Genomic DNA, 21562 nt, shown 5'->3' on the forward strand with positions numbered 1-21562 from the left:
CTCCACGTAGACTGATGGAGTCAACTTATCAGAGTTAGTAGCTAGTCTCCCAGAAATTGCTGGGCAGCCAGATGTAAGAGGAACCAGCCGTTCCTGCTTCCTTCCTTGCAACGTGTGGGAATTATAGACCATTTGGAAGGAAGCAACCTTACAAAAAAGCTTTAATAGTGCTAGGGTGGTACACTGCTGGGCTGGGAAGTGAATATAAAAACTTGACGCTTTCCACTGACTCCAGAAAAGATAACTGCCCCTCTGAACCAAAGGAACAATGGTTCTTACCTTGCATCTTGGCTGTGGCTACGACATCCCCAGCCGACATGCTGGAAACGTTGACAAGGTAGACAGGGCAGTGAGTCTGTCGAGGGAGGAGATATGCAAAGGCATCAGGCTGGGCAATGCGGCAGCCAGCCCCTAAGGATGTCTCCGCTAGGGAACAGACCACCCTTTCACCGGGCGTTCTGGGGCTGAACTAACCTGAGGGAGACTGGGGGTTGAAGGGCCCTGGGGCAGACAGAAGCCAAGGCATTTGCCCACAACAATAAAGGGGGACCCCACTAGATACATTCTCAATTCCTTGTGGACAGGAGGGGGATGGGTGGGCACAGGGGCACAGCTGTAGGGCCTAAGGCTGGGACGATGCTTCAGTCTGCTGGGGAAAAGAGCAGGGGATTGGTTGCTTACCCGGTTAGCAATGGTGATGACACGATGCGTAGCTTCAGCTTCCAGCTGCACAACACACAGAGGAAAGAGAAGGATGACACAGATATAAAGTCACGTCACTGGAAGCTGCTCTGGAAGTGGGTTTGCTGGATTCTATGCATTACTGTTCCATGTGTGGCAGGCAATGCAGTTCCCATGAGCCCCAGCTGTGCCTCATCCTCCCCAGATTCAGAGGACAGAAGGGCCTGGACTAGTACTGCAGCCAGGAACTCCAGATGAGGGCAATACTGCACTCTCTGGTAAACATAGCCTGTCAAAGTCTCTACACTGAATATCTTTAACAAACTAGCATAGGTATGACTTGTTTATTCTACTCCTGCCACGCAGGGAGTGGAGTGGGCCTTGATGGCTTAGTGGAACCCTTTTCCAACTTTGTGCTGCGCTTGACATTTCTTCTTGCAATGCCTGCAGATGCTATTACAGCAAACACATGTACCTCATTCCATACTTGTAAAGAGCAATTCCTGCAACAGACTTCCCACTGCACTTCCATCATTCTGCAGTTACTGCTGCTTTCTTTGATAGACAGATGCTAAGACAGGCTTACAAAATGGAACCTACTTTGTCTCCCCTGAAAATAATCAACCAGGCTACCTGACAGCTCCTCCTCCATCTTCCTGAGGGTGTCAGATTACCCAGAGATTATGCAGATCTTCACATAACCTGTTTTACTGTTGGCTGCTGGGACAGGCCAAACATACATGAGTAACAGGTAAGGAGGGGCAACTCCTAGCAGCAACAGAGGAAGAAGGTGTTTTTCTCCTTGCAGTATGAGTCATTCTTACCTCCTCTGGCCGGCTGATCTCGATTCCCTCTGGACCAGTGATCCCTAGGTCCAGCACCTCCCTGGCACCCTGCAGTGGAAACCATCAAAAGGCCATGTGAATAAGTGGAAACCAGAACACTGTATTAGTTTGTGGCAGGCAAGGTAGGCAGGCTTGATGGTTTTCCTTGCTCCACTGTCATTTTGGGTTTCTGGTGAAGACCACCTGATATGTGACATAGGTATGACTTGTTTCTGGTGAAGACCACCTGATATGTGACATAGGTATGACCTTAAAAACTCACAATCTGGAAGGCTGAAAGATTTTTTAAAATACATGCTCCCCAACACACAACTATCAATATGTAATTGATGTTGAAGAGGAAAGTCCAATTCTTAACCATTATCCTGGGTATAGAACATGGGCCAGTCCTCCCAGATTAATGGAAGCAGACTAGGAGGACATGAGTTTGCACACAGGCTGCAACCAGCTCCAGAGTTCTTCCGTGCTCACTACTGTCAGGAAAACCCTGGCCGAAGGAACATCTCCAAGTGTATGGCATCCAGGTCTGTGCCAAGGAGATCTTCATGAGATGCTGAGATGCTTGTAGGCTGCGACGGGCACAAACTGTTGATAACTCAAAAGAAGGGGCAGCGCCTGAAGAAGGGGAACAGTTTGTATTCCGAACACACAGGGCCAAGTGAACAAGGGTTGCCCTCTGTCCCTCCATCTTGCCCTCCTACATGGGCAGAAAGGATCCTGGCAGCTCTTCTGTAGATGACCACAGGGTGAAACGGATCACTGAGCTGCAGTAGCCCAGCTGCCAGATGAAAATTGGTGGGGGATACTGACCTAACATCTATTTTGGAAGAAAATATGTGTGAAAGCCAGGAGGGAATGCTGTCTTCTCTCCAAACATCTTGTGTCCTGGAGATGCACGCAAGGAGGGAGGACCAGCTTTATGATACTAGTAAACCCTTTGCCCTCCAGAGAATGAGGATCCAAAAGCTGATCTCTTCTCTTCTGTCCTACAGACAAGTGCAATAGCACTGCTAGGTCCTGGGATTGGCAAGTGCCTCCGCATACCCCGCTTTGCCTTTCCATGCCCCCTCCCCACACCTCGAGCAGCTCACCTCTGCGACCAGCTCTCCATTCTCAGCATGGACACGGGCAATGGCCCCGATATCCTTGCAGGCACGGAACACCTGGTACAGTTCACTGTCCCGCAGCATGTACATATCCTTGTACGTCATGAACATCTGGAAGGAGTTGACGCCCTTTTCTCGCACCAGCGTCTCCATCTCCGATTTTACCTGTGGCACAAGGAGGGGAGACCTCAATTATCCCCTTGTTCGTGACATTAATGCGGGCCCCCAGACTTAAACATCTCCCCTTCCCCTACACACAAAGGTGCATGTCACACCTCCAACCCCACCCCGCCCTGGGACAGCTCCTCCTTCTGTGCCTTCTGTGATGGCTCACAGGGGTTCCAGGCCTAGTTAGGGGTGTCGGCCTCAGAAAGGGAGGGAGAGGATATCTCCAAGTTGGAAGGTTCTCCAGCTCTGAGGAGAGACTTCATAACAGTTTCCTTCCCAGCCTTGTCCCCTTCCCCTTCCTTTAAAGGGTCCACCCCATCCCTTTCCCACTGCCTGGTCCAATCAGGCTCCCTGTGCCTCCTCCTCCTATCCCTTTCCTCAGGGCTTTGACTGGCCATCTCCCCTGTCCCTCGGAGCCTGGCTCCTCCTTCTACACCACCCCCTTAGGATGAAAATAATTATTCCTCATATAGCTTGGAAGGAGATCTAAAGGCACTCCTGAGCAGGACGTAAATTTGATGAAGCGGGAGACTGAATGAACATGAAATGGGCACAGAAAATGGGGGTCCCATCAGAAATAGCAGCTGGATTCATGCTTCATGTCATTTGTCGACAGTAATTGACTTTTTGAGGTCCTTGTTTGGATGTCTACTCGCATGTAAATTTCCTGTGTGTGCGAAGATGTGTTGAACTCACTGTATGTGAGGTTCTATTATCTCTGTATCCTTTGCATCATTGCCTTTGTATATAATTCAAATCCGATGTTGCGCTACTGTGTTCGCAAATTGTCAGTACAAAGTGCCCTTAACAAACAGCCCTGGTCCCATTGTGCTATAAAGGGCAGAAGTAAACTGAGGCCTGACAGACGTGAGTAGTCGAGAGGAGATCGGCAGGTTCATGGTAAAGCTGAAAAGCATGTGGAAATGCAGGGGGCGGGGGCAGTAGTAGGAAGACTGTGGCAGGCAAAACTGCTGGATGTGCCAGGCACCATGAAAGCCACCCTCCTTCGCCTGCCTCATCCCTCTTACCTTGGGTGCCCACCAGGTGATACCCATGTGCAGGGCATAGTCACAGCACACCTTAGGGTCAGCCAGGCTGCGGCATTTTTCATAAGCATCCAGCAGGGAACTGTCCTTATCTGGAAGCACATGTCCAATCACCATGGTTGTGCCCCCCACCAGGGCAGCCTGTGGAGAGAATGGAAGAGCCTTGAGAAGAGAGGGGGAGCAGGAACCCCCTTGCAGTTCAAGGTGTGCCGACAAGCCCCAGAGGCGAGGGGCCTGGTCATGTTGATAAGGAGAAGGTGGCACTCTCTCTATACATACTCAGAGAGACTAGAAGGAGTTGGTTTTTTAACTCACTTTTTCCCACCATAAGCAGCTTACAATCACCTTCCTCTCCCCTCCCCACAACAGGCACCTTGTGAGGTAGGTGGGCTGAGAGAGTTCTGAGAGAACTGTGACTGGCCCAAGGTCACCCAGCAGGCTTCGTGTGGAAAACTGAACTCTTGGAATATTCTCCAGAATTTGTATAAGCCAACCTATCTCATTAAAGAATGATGATTCTTGTACAGACATACAATGTACTTTCAAGCTTACTCTTATTAACTGTGACACAATGAATATACTATAAAGTGTAAAATACATTATTTATTAATTTCTTGTTTTCCATGTTATCAAGTTTAATTCAGTATCCAGTCGTGCTACTAGCCCTAGTATGACTGAACAAGACTGTTTTTCTACTACAAAACGTTCACTTTCTATTTTCAACTTTCCCCCCTTCTCAAAGAGCAAAAACTAAGAGAGGTGTGCCAAGGTGAGGCACAGGAAGCAGAACTTTGCATCTTTATTGTGTATATTTGCTTTTTGCTTGTATAACGCTAACAACCCCATCCAAAGCTGGAGGCAGCAGCCAATGTGGCACTGCCCCACCACCTCTAAGTGGGCTTTTCAGGAGCATGGGGAGCAAAACAAAAAGCTCCAGACCCTGTCCCCTACCATCATAAAACCCCACAGGGCTTACAGGACTCGGGCCACCCAAGGGGTGGAGTAATTCCAAAGGTCGAGGTGCTGTGCTTCTGGCCCAAAATCCCAGGAGGGAGCCAACTAATGTGCGCCCCCCCATGCTGGGATCTGTTTGGGATGCCAGCACGACCCTGCCATAGCCCAGCCTTCTGAGGGGTAGACAGCCACTGGGGCATTTGCCCCCTCCACTACAGCAAGTGCCCTGGGAGGGACTACAAGGTCATGCAGCTCCCTCAAGCCCTCCCCTTGCTTTGAATTGGGCTAGGAGGCATTTATTATTTTAAATTTAATAAATATGCCAAATAGTACCATTTCATATGCTAACTGAATTATAAATGATGCATTTTATGTTAAAGCAGTAAAATAAGCCTAGGTTTGATAAGAAAGTAAGTGCTGCATATATTTCAGTTTCCCCCAGATTTCTTGATTTGCTCCCGCACTCCCAGCTTCAAAATTCCCAGAAATGTTTCATCTCCAGGCAAGAAGGGACTGCGTACGCAGCCCAGAGCTATATAAAGCAGGAGTTCTATTAAAAATTTAATATACTATATTAATATGGACCTCCTAAGCAGAGTTACACCCTTCTAAATTAATTGAAGTCAACGGGCTTAGAAGGATATAATTTTCAGGATGGCAGTTTAATATATTCATAAATGTTGCATTCAGCCTGGGGGAGTTTCTCAGCATTGACTGATGGAAATATTTCTCTTGCTAAATATTCATCCTAAACTCTACCATCTTATCAACCCCTCCCCCTTCCAAGTATTATTGTTCCCATCATTCACTTCTGGTTGCCCCCAAATCTATGAAGCCCATAAATTACCTTGTGTCAACAAAAAGAATGGAATACACTGGGATTATTTTGGTGATTTAAATGGCAGCAGTTATCTTTTCCAGGTAGCGCATTTAATCTGCAGAATTTACGGCTCTGGAGGGTTTTCAAAACGGTGGGTCAGATCCTGTAGCTGTCTTCCATGAATGGAAGCACTTTCCCTTGGCTCAAGGAGCCTTCCCTACACAAGTATCTGTACTGGGGTATCTCCTTTTGCCAAGGTGGGGGAGAGCACCATCATCAGTACAATAGATCTGTGGGATCCAACCCATTGTGGTACTCCCACTACCATTTTTGATCAGTCTAGGATTACTGGCATCCATTCAGCTACTTCAACCTGATGACTCCTTAAATACAAACAAATAAAAGAATATAGTACTATAGAACCACCCACTTCCATCTGGGCTTTACTATCTTCATCTTGCTTCATCAGATACTAAGCTTGCTACACTTCAGATAGCAAATGAAAACATTATTTGCCCCAGAATTCTGCTCTTCCTCCCCTCCCTACCTCTGGCTTAGAACATCATATCCCCATTTATGACTGCTCTTTTGAATTCAGAAACTGATTTATTTCAGCATGATTTGAATGGTTTTTGATGCCTTTTTTCTCTGCTGCTATTCAAATGAAGTTTTCACCAGCTGCTTGTGCTGTCATTTAATTATGTTTCTGCGTCATATGTTGGCACATTGCTACTGGCCTTTGTTTTCATGCTATGAGCCACTGAAGCATTTTGAAATGGAAGAGGCAGCTAATTCCTATTTGAAAATAAAGTACAGGGCCTAAGCAGGTATTACTCAAATTAGTGTATATCGTTTCCATTTACCCTGGCTGCCAGAGCTGATTTTTGTTTGCACTGTTTTCTAATCCAAGCCGTATTGCACTGTTTACTGGTTAGCTGATGCTGTCTGATGGATTTTTTAAAATTCATTTTGTAACCTACCTTGAGTCAGAAAGGCAGACTGCAAATGAAATACAGAAACAAAGAAGATTTTGGGAGGGACAGCAACTTCTCCCTTCTGCCTGACAGCCACTTACCAACCCAGCCAGGAGCCAGGGATCATTTTCCTTACCTTCTCACGCTCTCATGCCTGTGTAAAAATATCAGGGGAAGCTGTACATACCAGTTCCCAAATTCTCACAAGACTCCTTCTCACAAGAGTTTAGCCTCCATTTCTGGGTGCCAGTTGACATGGCAACCAAAATGGTAGCTGACCATACCTGAGGGAAAGTAAAAGCATGACTGTTCAAGAAGCCCAGTAGGGAAGATGCAGCTTGCCACGCTGTTTTTAAAGGGGGTTTTAGCAATGAAGAGAGATAGTAGAATATTTCATGACTAGTACCAAAGCCCACTTGATCTTAAAGGAAAATGGGCTCTAGGAAGGGAGGGGAGGGCAAGCCAGCACTGCCCCCCTGACCCAGGTGGCTGGTTGGGGCCTGGGAGAGAGTGGGTAAGGGAGTGCAGAGAGTTGGGCTGCAACTGCAAGGCAGCACACAGCAAGCTTGCTCCTGGATTGGGGGAAGGGAGGTGGGGGAATTGATGGAATGTCGGGAGGACAACCTTTCCTCATTGGGCAATAGGAATGAGTCCTGCATGCCCATTGGTTGGGGGTTTGTCGTGGACATTCCATCCCTTAGTGAATGATGTGTAAGGATGGGGCAGGGTCACAAGTAGAGAGGGTGTGCTGCCGCCTCACACAGTTAATCTTGAGCCTCAACTGCTACCTCCCTCCCCTTGTTGTATCCCTTGTGTGAAATGTGTACTTGTGGGTGACCATATCGAAAAGGTTGGGAATTGCTGCTCTATTTCAACAGGGAGGCTGCAACTCATCCTTCTATGAGATATTTATTTGCAGATCACAAGAAGCCCAAACCAGGATTTCTCTGGCTGCTCCAGCTTAGCTCTCCTTTTCTCTGTGACAGACGGCCCCAGGGGAAGCTTTCCCACTGATGTGTAAGAGTGGCCAGGGAAAGAGCACGGGGAGGGTGATGTCATGCATTTTAGCCATGCCAGGAGAGCCAGTCTGAGGCTATTTCCCATCCTTGTACCGAAGAACAAAGAAGCCTCTGGAATTTCTCAGGAACTGAGTGACAACTCACAGAAGGATGGCTCCTTGCCGGAATTATTAATCACTTTATTATTGTTAATAATGTGCCATATATTGTGCAGAATAAGGAAAATGACTTTTAAAACAATAAGCAGAAGGATGAAGAAACACAAAGAGGAAGGCAGAAGTAACTAAAATGAGGGCTGCCATATTTAGCTGACTGATAGATTATATCAACGGGTATCAACATTTTTGATGAACTAAAGAGATTTCCATAATCACCATGCAATTTAGCAACACTATAAATGACCAGCCTTGTCTAAGAGCAGGCATTTCTTCCCTCGTGCAAGAAGCAGGAATGCCTCTTTTAAGAAGATGCCTACTTGTGATACATACTTGCATCATTAAAAAAAAAAAACCCAGAGAAAAGGAGTTTTTTCTTTAGACTGGCCACCTGTAGACTTTTTCCTTAGGGTGCCCATTTGCAAGTAAGCCAGAATTCTTTAATGAGATGTGAGCACTAACTACATTCCTATTTTTTACTTAATGTAAATCACGTGATGTAGTTCAGATGACCACTTCCTGTGTGCACGTGGAGTCTGCCCTGGACTGTCCTTCACCTTGCTCACTGAAAAAGGATTAACAATATAACCTCCCTTTTAACAGAGGGGCCCTTTCTGGGCCTCAGCTAGTCTTCCTTTGGGCCAAAGTCTAGGCTCCTCCCCCATCTTCCGATCCTTATGTAATGAGCTGTCTGGCACCCGACAGGGATGGGAAGCGGCAGCAGGAATCCCGGGGGAAGAAACCCTCATGGCTGATGCCTTCTGGGTTGTTTTTAACAGCTGAATCCCCCATCAAGCTGTCCCACCCAGGCAGAAGTCACTCCTGCATCTGTTGATTCAGGGGGAAGGCTGTATCCTCAGATGACACTTACAAGCCACCGGCTAATCTCCAAAGCTGCTTTGCAGGCTGCGTATTCTTTGGCTGACGGGGAAAGGTCCACAGAAGAGACGAAGGGGTGGGGGGAGTGGCTGGCTAACGTTTTCCAAGCAGCCCTGAATGAAGGTAGATCTGGCAAGGGTGAAAGGAAAGCAAGGTCTCATTTGGGCCCCCACCCCACAGGACTCAAGGCTGAGCAAGCCCTGGGCCAGGGGCCACCTTCAGGCGTCTTTTGCACATCAAAGAAACCAACATGTGGAAGGCAAGGGCTGGCGTGCATGTGGGGGTGCCGCACACATGAGACAGTCACACAGAGCTTAATTTTAGACAGCCCCAGAAACTACTTTTAGTGCCAGGATGGAATCCTGGCAGCAATGCCATAAGCAGAAAGATAGTGCCTCTAAGCAAAGGATATATGTGTATGAAAGTCCAAGAGCTAAAATAGACATGATAAGGATCAGTCATTAGCAGCTCTCCTGATAGTTTCCTTGTTACTTAAAAGACGCCCCAGGGATCTGAATTTGTGTGGATCAGTGATGCCGGGGTGGGGTATGTGTGCCTGCCACTATTTTCTCCCTGTACCATTCAAGCTGCTGTTAGTTCGGGGGGGGGGGGGGGATACTGGCACAGTTACTCGTATATTATCCTTTGGGGGTGGATAGAACAATTCAGATCAGCCAAAACCGACACTCGCTGAATTGATCTCTTTGGAAGGAGTACAAGATAAACATTTAATTGACCGAGATCAGGAAAAGGGCACGGGGGGTGGGAGCTTCCAAACTCAAAATGATGGCATAAAGTGAAAATTACAATGGCTTGAGCCTTTTTGTCACCTCACGTCTCTTTTTGGCCCCAAAGAAACCTGGAGTTCCTCACTCACATAGGAAAAAGTATTGTATCACAGCTAAGCCACAGTCAGAAAACAATGGGCTAGTCTTCAATGTTCAGGCCTCTTCCTGAGGCTTAATATAACAAAAAGTGAAGAGGGAGAGAAAAAATAAAACTGTAAATTTGGGAAACTCTTTCTGGAGCAGTCAGATATGTGCATGCACACACACACACACACACCCCACCACCACAAAAAGACTCAGGAGAGAAAAGCATCACTTTCCCCTTGGAAAGCAGACGAGCCAATAAGGATATGAACCACACTGTCATATTTATCAGAACTCTCAGAGTAAGTAGGAAGCAATGAGGGTCTGCTATCTTGCCCTTTGATCTGTAAACACTGCTTCCGGAGCTCAAGGAGATGGCAACAGGCTCATTCTAACGCACAGCTGAGTTGCTTTTGCCACAGGCAAGAAGCCAGCTTCCCCAGTGCTTTTTTCAGCACCGCTTTCAGGGACAGCTCCAGCCCCAGTAGCCAGCCTGCGGCGGAAAAGCTCTCTGCTGGGTAGATCAAGGGAGGCACAGCTGCGCATTTGCTTCTTGACCAGTTGTGTCACACGGTGGCAAGAGGGATCCCCGCTGGCAGCTGCAGCTTTAGTTCAGACTCTGCTCAAATGCATGGGACAGAAGAAGTTAGAGCTACCAGGCACTTTCCCAGCTCCTCCCCCATCCTTTGGGCAGGAACTGCCTAGAACAGGGGTCTGTAACCTGCGGCTCTCCAGATGCTCATGGATTACAATTCCCATCAGCCCCTGGCCATGCTGGCAGGAGCTGTTGGGAATTGTAGTCCATGAACGTCTGGAGAGCCGCAGTTTGCAGACCCCTGGCCTAGAACCTATCCCACATCACCAAGAACTAGAGTATGAGTCTGCAACCTACGGCTCTCCAGATGTTCATGGACTAGAACAGGGGTCTGAAACCTGCCTAGAATGGGGTCTACAACATGCCTAGAACCGTGGTGGCGAACCTTTGGCACTCCAGATGTTATGGACTACAATTCCCATCAGCCCCTGCCAGTATGGCCAATTGGCCATGCTGGCAGGGGCTGATGGGAATTGTAGTCCATTGACATCTGGAGAGCCACAGCTTGCAGACCCCTGAACTAGAGGAATCTGCCAGAAACAAACTCATGCGCCCTTGACGTTGGGACCTGGTGTAGAATAGCATCCAAGAAAATGAACGCAGGCATTTTCCCTTTTAAATCTCAGCTACGAACTCCCCACCTGGCCTGCCTCAAACCACAATTTTCCTTTCAGTCTGAAATATCCCTTCTGCAATAGGGGAATAGTTATGGCCCACCTTACAGGGTTATTGTAAGATTACTGTGAAAAGCATGCAAGGATTTTTTGGAACACTGGAAAATAGATATAAAGGCTTATAGTATAACTATCAATATTTTATCTTGCATTAGTGGGGGGCAGAGGTGAATCCTCATGAGCTGCTTGGAGAACTACTCAAGCCTGAAAAGCAGAGGGGCACACATAATTAATAAGCCACTGATGCCTAAACCTTTGACTGCTGTTCCTGGGGTGGCGTCTGAAGCAGAACTATTGAAAGGGAGATCAGTCCCCTCACTGAAAGGGAGATCAGAATGACATTCCTCCAACCTGACCCTGTCTCAATTAGTTGCCACTTAATCAGTATAGTCCTAAACAACTGTCCTGCAAAGTACTGGGAGCCACACAAGTGGGTCATTTCATATCATACAGCTCCTCCCTCCCAACTATGTAATCCAGATCTCTTATACCCTGCTGCCTTATTTTCCAGTGTAGTCTTATGGGAAAGGGTGGTGGTGAGTATTTCAACCTACATTCACAACCAGGAGAGCGTGCAACTAGAGCTGCTCTACATTTATTAACTCAAAGCCAAAGAGCATGACATTTTACAGCAGGTCAGACAGAGCATGCAAGCAGAGGTAGAATGAATGAAAAGGAAACATGGCCTGCAGCAGCAGAAGCTGGCGTAGGAAGGAGAAGGTTTGCAGAGCACACTAGAGAGGGGGAAAGCATTGCAAAGAGGGTGGAGGAGGGTGTTTCAAGAAAGGGGGGGAAGTGGGAGGGAAAAAACAGGAGGAGGGGCTGCAAAGGGAGATAAGAATGTGCAAGAGAGAATTGTGGGAGCTCATTTAATTCCATCAGGCAGAACTGACAAGCCACCCACCCCTCTCTGGAGTCGCAAGCAGCTCTCCTTAAGCTAGAAATGGGAGGGAGGGGAGGGAATCTTTCACACAGAAACAAAAAAAAAGCTCTTTCATTGTTAGGCCCACCCACACAGGTGAAGCCTGTTCCCATTTTGGAGGATGGCAAATAGCTGCTTTCCTTTGAAGGTGGCAGGAGAAGAACAGGGTACACTCATTTTTATACCAAAGCCCCTGCAAGTCTCTGAAGGCACCAAGTCTAAACCACAGACAGAAACATCACAACTGAAAGTATCACTGCCCTTTGGGATTCACTTCAGGGCAAAGCCGTCACTGGGAATTCAGAAGCACAATTGCTTTGTTTCTTTGTTATGCAATGTGACCAATTAAACACACACACTTCTGAATCGTACCTCCAGAGTTACTAGCTGCTTTTAGGAGGCAGGCTGGGTGTGCTAGGAAATACTCTAGTGCCGCTTGCATCATCTGTGAGCAGCAACAGGAAAGCCTCTGGCATCTAAAGGCCTCCCTTCAACCCCCACCCCCCCAATTTCTCTAGCCCTTCTCAAGTTGCATCCATTGTGCTCCACACAAAGCAGCCAAGGGGCCCCTGATATGCTGTTGCCACAGAGACAGACTGGTATCCACCAAGCACAGTAGGCAGTAAGACAGAGGAGCTGCAAAGTAATGCTCCTCCCAAGCAAGGAAGGCAGTCCAAGGCTCCACATCCCGCTGCAAGGAGACCCTTCCCTTCCTTCACCCCACCCGCATTCCCAACACGGTTGTCATATTGCTTTCCGAACTGGCGAACTCCAGAGTAGTAGCCATGCTAAACCAACTATTCTCAACAATAAAGGCCAATTTGTTGCAACATCAGGTGCATTAAATCAATGATGAAGATTTTGGAAGTATGGAAGTCCAATGTGTGGAGATCTCCCTTCCCAGTTCAAAACACCTGGCACAAGAACAGGGCTTTGGACCAACAAACAGCACCTGTCCACTTGGAAGGCAGAGTCCCCTGACTGTGAGGGTGTATGACAGGGGTCTGGTGCTTCAGATGTTCATGGACTACAGTTTGCAATTAGCCGTGCCAGCAGGGCTGATGGGAATTGTAGTTCACGAACATCTGAAGCACTGAGAGTTGGACACCCCTAATGTGTGGTATGTGGTAGTCCAAACCTTATTTTGGACTTCAGAGCTTTTAAATTATTTTTAATATTTTTCGTTGGATTCATGAATAAAAAACTGGGAACCAACTTCAGCCTCCTCTGGAACTAAGAGTTTGTGGTGATCGGGCCATATCTGCCAAATGCAACAGGCTTTGGTAGTTATTTGGCAATCAAAGTTGTTTCACAAAGAATCCTGAGAGTTGAAGCTTGAGTTGACGCTGTGAAGACTTCTCCACGATGTTAGCTTTCTTAGTCTTTCTGACCCGCCCCACCCTCAAACTAGTTCCCAAGATTCCTTTGGGAGATTAAAAAAAAAACATCCAAAGGGGGAGGCCGAATCCACAGGTGGGAGCAGAGTGTGACTGCACCAGTGGATCTGCCCTCCCTAGGCCACTTGACCCAGCGGAGGGGGGAATCTGCTAGCATGTGACTGCCACAGCCCTCCCTGGCAGTGGGATGTGGTACCGGATGCGGCACCATCGTCCCTGCGCTCCTGTGGCTGCCATTGGCATAGCAGGGACGTGGCTGGAAGAGGAGCCGATGCTAGTCATCTGCCTCCCAGTCATTGCTGCTGTTGCAATGGCGGCCTGGGCTTCAGACTTAGGCCACCGAAAAGGTGGGTAAATCCATTAAGCCCAGAGAAGGCCTCCTGGTGGCAGGGAAGCTTTTTCGCATTTCACGCCTCCCCAGGCCACTAGAAGGCCCCATGAAAGTGGCGGCTCAGCACAGCCACAGTTCAGCATCCAGGCACCCAGCCCCCTGGCTGGGGCTGCCCATCTGTTACACCATTTTTCGCACTGACATCTCACATCTGATACTTTCTGTAATCCTAATCCCAGTGTACTTTTTATTAGATGTGCTATTTGACTGCATTTTAATCAGTATAATCTGCCTTGAGTCTCAGTGAAAAGGGCAGTTCATAAAGTGAGTCTATAGCATGCCCACTCCTCTAGCAAACCCACTGAGTTCAAGTGGTATCACTTCAAACCTGTAGGAGGATTCCAACTCAGTGATCTGACTTTCAAATACCCATAACCATCATTTGTAATAAGGAGTGATGACATCAGAAATCAACCAGGTCAGAAGATAGAGAGGTTTGTGCCCATTATCTTTTTGCAGCGCCACACCTGTTTATCAATTGCAGCAGGGTACATTTCTGGATGAGGATGAAATAAAGCAATATTCTACCATAAATTTTTGTGGATTAAAACCTGCTTCGCATACATGTATGTAGTAAGCTCTCACTAAACAATCATTTATATGTGTTATGAAGAAGTGTGAATATTGGGCAGAGGAATGTGGGGGAAGGCGCCTGGGGTAATTGCCCCCCATAGCCTTCGCGCACCCCCTCCCTGCACCCCACTTACCTTAGCCAGTGGGAGCCTGCCGCAAGCCACCCCTTGGCCCAGCCCGGTTGCTCCTTCAGCCGGTGGAGCAGCCTGGCAGGGCAAGGTCGAGAAGAGGGGGGGGGTGAGTCTCAGCCCCCCCCATGTGATCAGCTGACATGCACCCGGGGACATGTGACCCCACATGTCCCTGTGAGCGCTCTGCCTCTGATAGTAGGAACAGAAGGCTAAGAAATGCTCAAAGTATACCAGGAAATATAAGGCAAAACTCAAGTCTAAAAGAAGTACAGGTGCTATTCATAATGGCAGCAGTTCAATTTCCCTTGCTTTGTAAAGCAAGTTAACACTTGTCATAGCTGAGGAATCCCAATTCATTACAGGCATTAAGGAGAAACAAAATTATCTCATTTTTGCTGCAACAAACCAACATGGTTACGCTGTTGATATTATTTGGGCCTGTAATACTGGCCAGATAAATACAGAGATGAAGTGAGTACTAGAGGCTGACCTGCAGACTCAGACCCCTTTCGCACATGCAAAATAATTCACAATTATTTGCAAGTGGATTTTGCTATTCTGCACAGTAAAATGCAGCTGCAAAGTGGATTGAAAGGGTATTATTCTGCATGTGCAGAAGGGGCCTCAGTGTCTCAGATCAGCAACCTAGTTCTGCTTGAGATCAGCCTTCCAAGAAACATGTGTCTGTGTGACGCTGCACAGAACGGCTACCATCCAGGTCCTGTTCAAGGGAAACACCAGTTTCCAGGACTGGGTGTACACCCTTTTCAGACTTTTTATCTACGAGCCAGAGCAACAAGGAGGATCACTTAAAACTCCTCCAGCAGCTCCCTTGTGAGTGCCAGAATACTCTTGCTCTGTTTCTTCATCTTCTTGGTTAAATATTGGAAGTTAAAGAATGTCTACAAACAACGCAACAGGAACAGCACTTTGGGCAGTGGCTGGTAGCAAGTCGGTATGCACTACAGTCCAACTAAGATACTTGGCTGAAACAAGGAGCCAGAAAACAAAGGCAGTCCTGTGCATGCCTTTCCCCCCTCCGCCCCACAAGCCGATCTCCCTGTCAGTTGTGGCCCAGACTTCTCTGCCAAAGAAGGGCTTCATTAAGAAAATTTGCAGGAACTTAACAGTGAGGTTTATATATATATTCAGAGATTACTAGCTGCAAGGGGACAGGCTTTTCTGCAATTCTTCCATGATTAATGCTTGCACGAAAGCTCTGGCCCCCAGCTATAGAATTTAGGAGGGGGAAAAAACCCATTATCAGGTCTTTGTTTTACCACCATGCAAAGATAAATGTATAAATCATCTATGGAAGAATTGTGGACATTTTTAAAAACCCTGCTACTAGAAGCCTAAAGAAAAGGCAAACGTGGCTTCTTCCTACACCGAGCCAGAAGCTACAGCCAGATAGTGCTGCCTTCTGTGCTTGACTGCTTCAAAACAAAGTCTTCTTGAGCTGCCTGGGCAGGAAGGCAGGCTGCTTGGCAGACCTGCCCCAGGAGACACCGTTCTGGCATCCAGTCTGGTTCAGGGGATCTTAAATGAGGAGGAAGGGTATGTTTGGCACTGCCATTTATTTTGGTTGCCCTTTATCCCAACCCTGTGTGGCAGGCTACTATTGTCCCAGACTGGAAACTGAAATCATAATCCATTGCACTGTCTGGAGTGAGCCACTGACACCACAGCAGAGCAGCATCAAAACCCCAGGATCCACAAACTTCCTTCCTCTGGCATCCTCCTTTGTCAGTAGCGAAGGTGGTTCTCCACGGCACTGTGCTTTCTTCCAGCACTAGGCTGACTGCAAGACCATCATCTTTCACGAACAGCAGCTGCTAGGGACAGGGGAACCTGCTGAGCAATTGTGGCCTGCTTCAGCCACAAAAAAGGTGCCCAGGCTTCTACTTGAATACTCATTCATTCCTGAAACAGCCAGCTATCTATGACTGAGGAGGGTGTGAACCTGATGGCCTCAAATAGAGCACTGAGCTACTGCTACCCATTTCCCAGTGACATATTAACCTGCGATAGCCTCTGGCAAAAGCAGGAAAGAGAGAGCAACCAGCTGGGAGGTTTTTTTCTTTCGCTGTGCTGCAGCCACTGACTGTGTTCAGTGTGTTACAACCAACTCTCTCTCTCTCACACACACAGCCCAATACACACCTACAGCTTTTCCTTTGCCTGGTGCTGCATGGCTACTCCTGGAGATAGAAAGGGGTACACACATGTGCCACCACAGCCAACCTAAAGCTAACTTTAATCGAGGACGCCTCAGCCCTGATCAGGATTGCCAGACAGCAAACTGGCAGCCATGACAGATTGAATCTACTCACATCCACTTTAGTTTCTACCTGTACTTTAATGCCTCTGATGGAGACCAGTGGATCAAAATAAGCTCAGTCCACATGCATTCATTGCCTTGGCAGGAGTTTAATTGTGGTTTTTGGAAATGCATACCTAAGCTGGTTGGAGTTATGATGCTGTCATTTCCAGCAAACTCGGATTACAGACTTGCGATTTGAAAATTTGACCTACGGGCAGACACAGGCAATAATTTGCAACACTTTACTTAATACAAGATTTTTAGTACGTGTTACTGCGTCCTTGGGAGGGGGTTTAGCAATGACAGACACAGTAAGACTGAAGCCTAAAATCTACGAGTGTATTCCTCCCTGACCAGTCAACCTTTTCCACCTTTTAAAAAAGTTAGGGACCCTTGGCTTTAACAGGGTTAGCCATGACAGTGCCTGTCCTGTGCTTTCTTGTGCAGCTCCGACATTGAGCGCATTCCTCCTTTGCATCTGCTTGAACGGATGCAGATGCACACGGGGAAGGGGGGAAGCAAACGCCCCCAGTTCTTCAGTAAATGCATATCTCAATACATTTGCAATACACTCACATTACAAAAAAGAACATCTGCTCCCCCAACTTGGTTTTTGCAAGTAATTTGGCACATCTCTTAACAAAAGTGGGAGAGAGGAAAGACATGACATTTGTGGGGAAAGAGCTTCAGGGCTTGACGCCTTCAATTGCACCGCATGACCAGAGAACGGTCACAATATTGAGAACAGGTCACTGGCCTTGGCCAGTGTGGTGTACTGGTTAAGAGCAGGTGGGCTCTAATCTGGAGACCTGGGCTTGATTCCCCATTCCTCCACCTAAGCAGCATACTCTTATCTAGTGAACTGGATTTGTTTCCGCGCTCCTGCACATGAAGCCTGTTGGGTGTCCTTGGGCTAGTCACAGTTCGTTCAGAGCTCTCTCCACCCCACTTATTTCTAGGAACTGAAGGGGCTGTACACAAAGCTCCTTTCCCAATCTTACCCCCACAACTCTGCGAATTAGGCTGGATTAAGATCAGCCAGAACATTCAGGGCTGCACAGGGATTGAGCCCAGATCTGTCCAGGCAAAGTCTGGCAGTTTAGCCAAATTGACTCTCCTGTGCCTTACGGAGGACAAAGTTCTGAGACCCTCCATTGTCTTGGGTGCTGTCAATGAAAATATTGCTGGAATCAGAACTCGGTTGAGTGAAAAGGGCCAGTTTCAGGGCGGAGATGCACTGCCAGAAGGACAGAGAAGCTACAAAGTTGAACAAACAGCTTTCCAAATACCAAATCAGCTGTAAATCCTACTCATGGATGAGAGGTTAAAGAGCAGGGAGTTTAGCTAATTGAAAGGAGAGGGAATCTGGACAGCAGCAACCAGTACTGCAATGAGTTCAGTGGCTTCTTCCAGTGATCCCGAATCCAATTTTTCTTTGCTGCCTCTAAACCACCACTCTGAAGGGAAGGGACTCTGCCAACATGGGTTTCTTCCACCTCTAAGATTCTCGGTCTTCATCCAAACAGTCAAGGTAATGACTTGCCAGCAGCCAGAGGACATAACAGGTCAACAGGAGGAAGAGAGAAATGCCCCAAAGCAAGTTTCAGGCTTCATGCATTCTCCCATGCCTCTATCCATCCAGACAGCCTCTGAAGCCGATTGTGTCAGAGTTGAGAGGATCCCTATATTACCCATCAAAAACATGTCAGCCAGCTGGATTCTGCGAATTGGAGGTGCAAATATCATGGCCTGTTCCTACATTCCACAGCGATCCTTTCCAGTCCCAGGAAAAGTTTATTCCTATAGTCATGGGGTCTGCAAGGGTTAATGCCCATATGGGTTAAGGGACTGCAGTGGGTAGGGGCAGGGGACAAATCACTTCCTTCTTCCTCTTCCATCAGTGGAACTGTCCTGACAGAGGAGGCAGAGAAGGACTATTTCATCCCTTTTCTAGCCACTGCAGCCCCCTACCCCATGTGGGTATACATCAATGTGGGTCCCATTGCAATCAAGTTTTCTTGGGGTCAGAAAGTCTGCTGGGGAAGAGCAAAACATGGAAAAGATCCACAGCCTTCAATTCCTTCTGCTGACGGACTGTGGGATACAACCCAATGATCTCACCATCCCCCAAATTCACTACTACATAAAACTGTAGCTAAACTATTTTTGCTTTTCTGTATGGGCAAAACAAGATTTTGTCTCATTCAGATTACCAAGCAAGAAGTTTAAGGGAAGAAGAAATGGTTGCCCCCACTAAGCCCGAGTGTCCACAGACAAGGTTTCTAATTCCTGGCACAGTCCAAACTCATCCCTCAAACACACGGTGTCAAACATGCGGCCATCCAGATGTTATGGACTACAGTTCCCATCATCCCCTGCCAGCATGAGCAATTAGCCATGCTGGCAAGGGATGATAGGAACTGTAGTCCATAACATCTGGAGGGCCACGAGTTTGACACCAATGCTCCAAGACAATGATCGGGAGCTCATTAATCCCCCTGGCAAGAGACTACCTCTCATTGGAAGGAGAGCTGGTGGTCTAAGCAACTGGACGAACTGGACCGGGTAACCCGTGAAACCCACTGCTAACCGTAGGGACCTCCTTCTGTTGCTGCAGCTGCTGCCCCATACAAGGAAGTTTGGTACCTTGGTGCCATGGTAGAAGTCATCCACGCAGGTAGCATTCATGAAGGTCTGGTGGAAGTGGGTACTGGTGTCGATGCCCCCTGGGATCACCAGCTTCCCGGTGGCGTCGATGACTTTGGCCCCACCGGGGATCATTAGCTCACGGCCCACCTGCTGAATGATGCCATTCTCAATGTAGACGTCTGCCTCCAGGGTGCAGTCATCGTTGACTACCTTCCCTCCTTTGATGAGGATCCGCATCGTAGCAGCGTTGGCCAACATGGCTCTGGAAATGGAAAAGGCAGGCCACGTGTCACAAAGAGCCTTGCAAAACAAGCTTAATGCATTTCCAAGCTACACCTAAACCACTCCTAGTTTCCCAAGATCGTGGGACCCATACAAGGATGGGGAACGTCGGTCTGAGAAAGACAACATTGCACTTACCTGTAACTGTGGTTCACCAAGGGGTCTTCTGTGCAGACACACATGCATGCACAGACCTGCTGCAGAGAAGAGTGACAAGCTTTTCTCTGCATTCTTGAATCTCCAGAGTGCTCCCTCCACACCTCCTCAAGCCAAAGACAGGAAAGTTTCATGCCAAAACAGTCATGATAGTGGAGAGGGAGGGAACAATTCCCTCCATTCTCCAACCCACACCACAGACCAGCTCCTCAGAGAGTTAAGTGAACCCATACACATAAGTGCCAGAGTGGGGAAGGAAGGAGGGATGTGTGCCTCCACAGAAGACCACTTGGCAAACAGCAGTTACAGGTAAGTGGCATCCTCTGAAGATGCCAGCCACAGATGCAGGCAAAACCTCAGGAGAAAATGCTACTAGAACACAGCCATACAGCCCAGAAACCACACAGCACCCCAGTGATTCCAGCTGTGAAAGCCTTCGACAATAGAAGTGCAACACTGTTTTTCATTGTCATGGTCTTCTGTGCAGTCCCACATGGAACAGTAGCAAGCTACCCACCTTGGAGGTGGGGTGAGACTGTGAATGAAGCCACTCTCACTGAAAAACAGACTACATAGGACAGAAATTGGAAACACTGTTTAATTACCATGATTACTGAAACAGGCTCTGTAACATAACACCCCCAACAGCTGCATCACCTCTGGGGTCATCACTGATGGTGTAGTGCCAGATCAATGTTGATGGATCGGACCATGTTGCCACCTGGCAGATGTCTCTGATATCCACATGCATGGTGAAAGCAGCTGACCAAGCTGGCTCTTTGTGGAATGGGCACACATGGTGATGGAACACTGCAGCCTTGCAGATAGCCTCGATCACCCATTTGGACAGCATCTGAGCAGATGCACCATGGCTCTTGCATGGCCCAGCAATACAAATAAATGTTGGTCTATCCTAAAATCTTTTGTTCTTTCTAAATAAAATAGAAATGCTCTACGCACATCCAAGTAATGTAAGGCTTTCTCTGCATCTAATGAGCAACGGGGGCACAAATGAAATGCTGACACAATTTTAGGGAGATGCTTCATGCTAGGACAGGGGTCTGCAACCTGTGGCTCTCCTGTTCTAGATGCACTGGATATCTGGAGTCCATAGGCACGCCAAGAGAAAGAAGGGATTTTAGTACTGATACTTCCTTAGAATTCTTAACTGGATTATTGGTTGTTGTTCATTATTACAGCAACAGCATGTGCTATTAAGCCATGCTGGCAGGGGCTGATGGGATTTGTAGTCTATGAACATCTGGAGAGCTGCAGGTTGCAGACCCCTGTGCATGACCTTATCCGAATTAAATTTTGTGACTGGTGGGTGACATATCAAAGTCTGTAAGTCCCTGACCCTCCTTGCTGATATGATGGCGACTAAGAATGCCATCTTATAGGACAGGTAAGCTAAGTCACATGATGTCATTGGTTTGAACAGTTTGCTGGAAGGTACCAGAGTATCAGGGAAACACTCCACTGAGAGACTGGATATTTCTGAGGAGGACAGAGATGAGCAATGCCCTTAAGGAACGCTTGCAACAAGGGTTAGAAAAAAGAGAAGCAGACTCAAAGCCCAAATTATATGCAGAAATGGCCACCATTTCTTCCCTCAATTACCAAACACGGTCACACTAGTAACCTTACAGACACAACACGCATAGCCCACCTCCTTTCTCCACCACCAACACAAAGCTACGATACATCGGGGGTAGGGGGATGAAATGGACCGGGGCATGTTTCACACAAACTTTGTTCCCCACTTTCTGAAATCTCTCTAAGCCAGGCACCACCCTCTCTTTTTCTCTGGCTCACAAAAGTTCTCAAAATGTGACTCTGGACTGCAGCTGGGAACTAAAGCAGTCCAATTTGGCTTCTGGCACAGAAGGACACACAGAGAACATTTTGAGGCCATCACTCTACTATAGCCTGGTCTGGAATTCAACCCCA

General features: G+C 47.7%; 1 protein-coding gene across 3 annotated transcripts in view; it reads right to left on the reverse strand.

Moving 5' to 3' along the window:
* Nucleotides 1–21562, reverse strand: part of DPYSL5 (dihydropyrimidinase like 5) — a 55635-nt gene that overhangs the window by 11727 nt on the left and 22346 nt on the right. For all 3 annotated transcript variants that reach the window (XM_048516147.1, XM_048516154.1, XM_048516162.1), the window contains 6 exons: nt 19172–19436; nt 3829–3987; nt 2618–2797; nt 1506–1574; nt 682–726; nt 280–355 (listed from right to left, as the gene is read on the reverse strand). In XM_048516147.1, the coding sequence (XP_048372104.1) occupies nt 280–355; nt 682–726; nt 1506–1574; nt 2618–2797; nt 3829–3987; nt 19172–19432 (790 nt within the window). In that variant the 5' untranslated portion in view covers nt 19433–19436. Of the gene's footprint in view, nt 1–279; nt 356–681; nt 727–1505; nt 1575–2617; nt 2798–3828; nt 3988–19171; nt 19437–21562 lie in introns of those variants that run through there.

Source organism: Sphaerodactylus townsendi, linkage group LG01 (assembly GCF_021028975.2).
Source record: "Sphaerodactylus townsendi isolate TG3544 linkage group LG01, MPM_Stown_v2.3, whole genome shotgun sequence".
Classification (NCBI taxonomy): Eukaryota; Metazoa; Chordata; class Lepidosauria; order Squamata; family Sphaerodactylidae; genus Sphaerodactylus; species Sphaerodactylus townsendi.